This window comes from Centruroides sculpturatus, unplaced genomic scaffold (assembly GCF_000671375.1).
Source record: "Centruroides sculpturatus isolate CEXI.00-Female unplaced genomic scaffold, Cexi_2.0 scaffold898, whole genome shotgun sequence".
In the NCBI taxonomy this organism is placed as follows: Eukaryota; Metazoa; Arthropoda; class Arachnida; order Scorpiones; family Buthidae; genus Centruroides; species Centruroides sculpturatus.
The window spans coordinates 362,589-368,892 of record NW_019385136.1 but is presented as its reverse complement, the minus strand read 5'-3'; the positions used below and the strand labels follow the sequence as shown (position 1 = coordinate 368,892).

General features: G+C 29.8%; 1 protein-coding gene across 1 annotated transcript in view; it reads left to right on the top strand.

Annotated features, from left to right (window-relative positions):
- Nucleotides 1-1,667: 1,667 nt before the first annotated feature.
- Nucleotides 1,668-6,304, top strand: part of LOC111635284 (5'-3' exoribonuclease 1-like) — a gene marked incomplete at its 5' end in the record, with an annotated part of 38,886 nt that continues 34,249 nt past the window's right edge. Inside the window, 3 exons of the mRNA XM_023380206.1 lie at nucleotides 1,668-1,770; nucleotides 4,869-4,978; nucleotides 5,042-5,156. Of these exons, the coding sequence (XP_023235974.1) occupies nucleotides 1,668-1,770; nucleotides 4,869-4,978; nucleotides 5,042-5,156 (328 nt within the window). The remainder of the gene's footprint in view (nucleotides 1,771-4,868; nucleotides 4,979-5,041; nucleotides 5,157-6,304) is intronic.

The window sequence follows — 6,304 nt, the reverse complement described above, 5'->3', positions numbered from 1 at the left end:
TTACTTAAATTTTTCAATATGTATAAAACAGTTTGCTCTTTTATTTAAATTGATCTTATGAAGCTAGACTCTACATAGTTTGAAAATTTTAAGTTCTGAATAAATATAATCAAGCTTTGATATAGCACACTTTGCTGAAATGGTGCCACTTTCATAAGTGGCCAATGAATATATATATATACTTGTAAACAAGACCTTTCCCATAAATATTAAATTTAGAATTAAGGCTACTTTTTCATTTTACTACAATATTCATTAATATGCAAAATTAATTTTTCAGTTTTAATTATTCAATTTTTATGTAATTGAGCTGCTCATTTGCTAAATCAATTAGCTCCACAAAACGATAAGTAGAGAAATTGATAAAATAATATACATTATTTTCTAAAATTTTTTTAAAAATTTAAACAAACATTGTAGAGTGTATTATTACAGTTATAGCTTTTATTAATGATGTATAAAATAATAATGATTATTCCAAGGATATATTATTTTCACATTTTTCACAAAACCAAGGAAGTTAATCAACTTGTCTTGTAAATGGCTCAATTAAATATGACAAATGCTAGATTTACAATTTTATTTATTTACTCTTACTTAAAAGAGAATTATTATTCAATGTGTGAATTACTAAATGCATATTTTGTCATTTCAAACAACATTATTACCAAATCATGTGATTTTCATACTTTCAAACTCGAACTTATATGTAAAATTGATAACTATAGTAGACTCTCATAAGTTAGAAAAATATTGAAAAAATTAAACAAAAATTAGCAGATACTTTCATCCATTTTTTTCTCAATCAAGCACAAGTAGTGCCATATCATTATCTCCAACATCTGATGAGATTAGCACAGAATGTTATCCACAAGTTATTTTGTCTCCTTTAGACTCTGAGTAAGTTGTTGTCATTACAGTAGCATAAACTATTTCAGCACTACTCTATTTTGTATCTAGCATACTCTGAGAGCAAAATGTACTGTGTGTTCAAGTAGTAATAAAATCTACGTAAATGGATAAATTTTTAATTATGTATTATATTTATTTTTGGATGACATAAAAAGAACTCTCCTAATTTAAATTATTCTAATCTCCAATTATTTTAAATTAACAGGTTTCGCTGTATATTCAATTAGTATTGCTTCAATTCACTGTCAGTTTAATACAAAACAAACATTAAATTGAAATTAACTTCATTTTTGACTTCAAAAATGAGGTTGAATTTACTTCATTAGTTTTAGATTCATAGCTATTATATATCTTTTGGCTTTTTTGTCTATCAGTCTAAGTTGTATTGTTATAATGTTGAGAAAAAATCTGTCTCATAACTTTTGAATGTTACATTCAGTTATTGTTGTAATAAATATAAACATTCTGTATAAGAAGAAAATGATTTAAATATAGTTAACCATGCATTTGACTTAATAATAATAATATCATTTGTTTTACTGAATATTATTAGGTCAATCTAATAATTTATAGAATGTTTAGCAATCATAATTAGTATAATAAAACTGACAAAATATGAAAGTATACTGCTATGAGTAAAATGTATTGTTATATAAGTTACTGTTATGAAAATATAATAACAATTTTATAGTTCTTAAAATTAAAATAGTTTTTTGAATAGTTTAAATAATTAAGTTTTTATTTATTTATTTATTTTTAGAACTGCTAAAGAAGCTGAATTACAAGAGAAACGAGCACTTGAACGTGGTGAAACCTTACCTAATGAAGCAAGATTTGATTCTAATTGTATTACTCCAGGTATTTTTTGATTTGCTTAAAATTTGATTATTAATTATTGTAAGTGATTTTATAAATATCAGGTATAATTAAAAAATTCATATAATTGTAAAACTATTGAAAAATATAAGAAATGCATGGAAAAAATATAAGGATAGAATAGTACACTATCTACCATAAAGTAATTGGACACCCCTGCAAACAGCAACATGCGCTGTCTTAATACATGTCACGGCCGCTGTGGATAAATGAGAAAGAAAATCAGTATCAGTCGCATGCAAGATGCCACACAGTTTGAAGCTGTCTGATTTCGAAAAAGGTGTAATCATTGGTTATCACAGAAATGGCTGTTCCATATGTGACATATCCAGCGAAGTACTCAAAATCGACAGTGGGCTACGTGATTCACAAGAGGAAGGTGAGCAGTAACTATCAGAATAAGCCCTAACTAGGCAGGCCCATCAAACTGGGAGTTAGAGACCAACAGGTGCTCTCCAGAGAAATTTGGAAGAACTGCACCCAACCGATGGCCCACATCTGTAGAGAGTTTCAAATGGCAGCTGGGACTGTTGTTTTAATGAATACCATCCATAAGGAAGCCCATCTGCTCGGTTATCATGGACCTGCTGCTGCCCACAAGTCTTTCATCACCAGGACCAACAGCGCTGTTCGGCTAGCTTGGTACAAAGAACATAGACAGTGGACCATAGAACAGTGGATACAGGTTCTCTGGAGCGACGAATCCAGGTTCACCTTCTTTTGTTTGGATGGCAGAGTCTGGGTTTGGCATCTGCCTGGAGAATGCCTCCTGCCAGAATGCATTGTGCCAACAATGAAGTTTGGCAGAGGTGGAGTTATGGTGAGGGGGTGTTTTTCCTGGTATGACCTTGGTCACAATTGATGGTAGGCTCAATGTCAATGCTTATTGCACTATTTTGGATAACCATGTGCTTCCTACGTTGTGGCAGTTTTATGGGTTGGACCCATGTTACTTCCAGGACAATAACACCAGCTATCATGTTGTGACAACCACCATTGCTTGGCATAGTGACAATGGGGTTAAATGAATATATTAGTCTATTCAGAGCCTAGACCTGAACCCTATTGAGCACCTCTAGGATGAGTTGGAGCATCATCTGAAGGGGTGCCCCACCACCCGAAATCAGTGAAGGAACTCATGTCTTCTCCAAGCTGAGTGGAAGAAAATACCACCAGTTGTCATACAAAGACTGGTGGAGAGTATGCCCTGAAGGGTCACAGCTGTAATCTTTGCCTGTGGAGGTTCCACCAACTATTGATGATGAATAAACTTTGTTTTTCTGTTCTATCACAGGTGTCCAATTACTTTCTAGCAGTTAGTATAATGCAATTCTTAAAAGTGTTTTTTGATAAGTTTTTGTAAATGTAAACTGTTTAGTTTTACAGTAATATGCAGAAAAATTCAAAAAGTATTTAGTAATGAAACCATTAACAGTAAGAGCCGCCGCAAACTAGCGCTTTGCGAGAGCAAAACACTAGCAAACATACGCTAGCACAACTGGTGACGTCGAAGGCTCCGCCCCTTTCTTCTTGCCCGCGCTGTTTTTCCTTCGCTAGCGCAGCGATATGAGAGTACGCTCGCTGTTCACAGAATTCAACAGCTAGAGCATTTACGCTAGCAAGAGAGAGCGGGGAAGACGGATGACTACATAAGCATGTCACATATCGAAAAAGAAATAATAGAATTTTATCGATGTACGTAAATTACATGATAAATACATTCAGTATTGAAAAGAAAATAGTATAACCGTTGTATGTAAATAGTAATATACAGTATAAATAGTTTTCGGCTAGTTAAGCCTAGTTAGGCTTAACTAGCAAACATGTTTTTCCATGCTATTTCAAAGTTCGGAACAAAAACTGACTGATTACAAGTATAGGTTATAATAAAATCTTGTTCTATAGCCAATCTACATCTGTGGAATCCACGTCATGTGGACTACGTCATGCGAGCAAATGTTGTGTAGTTTGTGGCTGCTTCATGCCCGCGTAGCTTACCTAGCAAAAATGGCTCATAGCATCATGGGAAAAAAGGCAGGGCTTAGGAGCGCGAGTGAGCATACGCTAGCTCCCGCATCCTGTAGTTTGCGGCGGCTCTAATGGTATTTATATGCAGTGATTATACTGTAAAACAAGAATAAAATTAGATTTTTTTAAATGATGACTATGCTGTTGTATTTGATTCTATGATCTTTGACAAATAAGAGATTTATTGCAATAATATCAGATAAACAATAAGGAATAGAAATGGACTAGTCTGTTAATCTAATTGATACTCCAGTTTTTTGTAGCCATATTTCATTAGAAAAATCTTAATATTTTCAAATACATGTTTCTATGAAAGCTTTCACTAAATACTATTTTGTAAAAAGAAACATAATCATTATGATTACAATCTCTTATCATAGACAAATCATACGATCTGTTTCATTATGAAAACTTTCTGTATCCTGCTGCTCTTTTTAAATATACATTTGATAAGGAAAACATTTTTATAATAATAAACTTTGTATTGTCTTCACCTATCACCTTGTAGTTTCAGGATGCTGTATAAGCTCAATATAACAAAAGTATAAAGATTCAAATTACAGATAGTATCCTTATGAATAGTACAAATGTATGAAGTTGTCTTTTAATTGTCTTTACTTGAATTCTCTATTTTCACTTACAGTTGAAATATTGAAATAAAGCTGTTAATGTATTCATTGGAACAATTTTCAAATAAGTATTATTATTATTTGTTCATCTATTGTCTATTATGAATGTTTATTGTGAACATTTATTCAAAGAAAATTTTTCCATCATTATATGAATTTTTTTTATGACATTTTATATAATAAAATAAAAAAGAAAATTTATATATATATTATTAAATATCTATTTACATGTTTGTGTATTTTATGTATCAAAACAAATTGAATGTAGTACTTCAGTTCCAAAAATATTTATTTTTCCAAAACTATATATAAATTACTGTATAATATATTTTTTTTTCAGTTCATTTTATAAATTGAAATATAATTGCTAATTTCAATATTTTGCTTAAAATTTTACTAAAACATTTAATTATCAATTTTCAGGTACAGAATTTATGACACGTTTACATGAAGTATTAAAATATTTTGTAGTATCAAAAATTTCTACAGATAAAGCATGGCAAGATATGAAAATATACTTATCTGGTCATGAGGTAAAATCATGTTTACAAAATTATAAATAAAAAGTTATAAGTATTATATAAATATTTATTTAGACACCAGGAGAAGGTGAACATAAGATAATGGATTTTATTCGTCATGAAAGATCTCAACCTGGGTATGATCCAAATACTAGGCATTGTTTGTATGGTTTAGATGCTGATTTAGTAAGTATTCTAAATTAAAAATATTTGTTTATTTTATTATATTGTTCCAATTCAATAAAAGAAGTGTTATTTATCTAGTTAAAGAATTATGAATAACTATTAAAAAATATAGTGTATATATTTTCAATAAAGGCCAAAGTATAGCTCTCATGCTGTATGATTGAATGATATATATAATTTTCAAAGATTAATAGTGGATCTTGTAAAAGACACCTACTATTCAGACTTTTAATTGAAAAACTTAGATAATAATCTATAATTTCATAAAAATGTAAAAATATCTTACAATGGTTAAAGCTATTAGATCATAACATCTCAAACTCTATAATAAGTATGCTTAATCCAACCGATTAAAAACTAAGACCCTATGAGATGTCATGATGTCATCAAAACCACAATGCTACAGTATGTAACATATTACCATATTATCTGTTTGCATTATTATTATTTTTCCATTCTTCTCAATTCATACTTAATATAAAGTATATAGTGTATTCTCACTTTTTACATACATACATACAATGTACTGTATATATTATGCCTATATTTTTCTTAGGCACTTGGTGTTGATTCATTAAGTGACTCAAAACAGTGTTAGAGCTAGATATTCTTTAAGATATAAAATAGAAGTATATAAAAGTTTGTTGTAATAAAAATAATTATTTTATTCCATATGGTATTTTAAAACAATTTTTATATATATATACACTCCTTATTCTGTCAATATGTTTTGGTACTCTACATGTTTGAAATTGTCAATAAATACAAAAATGCTGTATTTTGTTATTTAGCTTGAAAATACAGTAGAGCATCATTTATCCAAAAGTCAGTTATCTGAAACGTCGGTTATTCGAAAGCATTCCAGTTGGCAAATTTAAATTTTTGCTAGTGCTGTGGCGCTGCAATCTTTGGCTATATTTTGGGCTACTCCAATATTTTTTCTTTTGTTGGTGTGTGTATTTTAGCTGGCAGCACTGGCACTTTTGTGTAGTGTTTTTCTGAGGACTGTGTGTCATGCTGAATTGAACGTTTTTGATACTAGATCAACTTCTAAAGTATATTTTTTTTTTTGTTTTTATATTTTTCAATATATTTATTTTGTTTGTACAAAATAAAAAAATAATTTTTAACGATACAATAGCCATTGTTAGG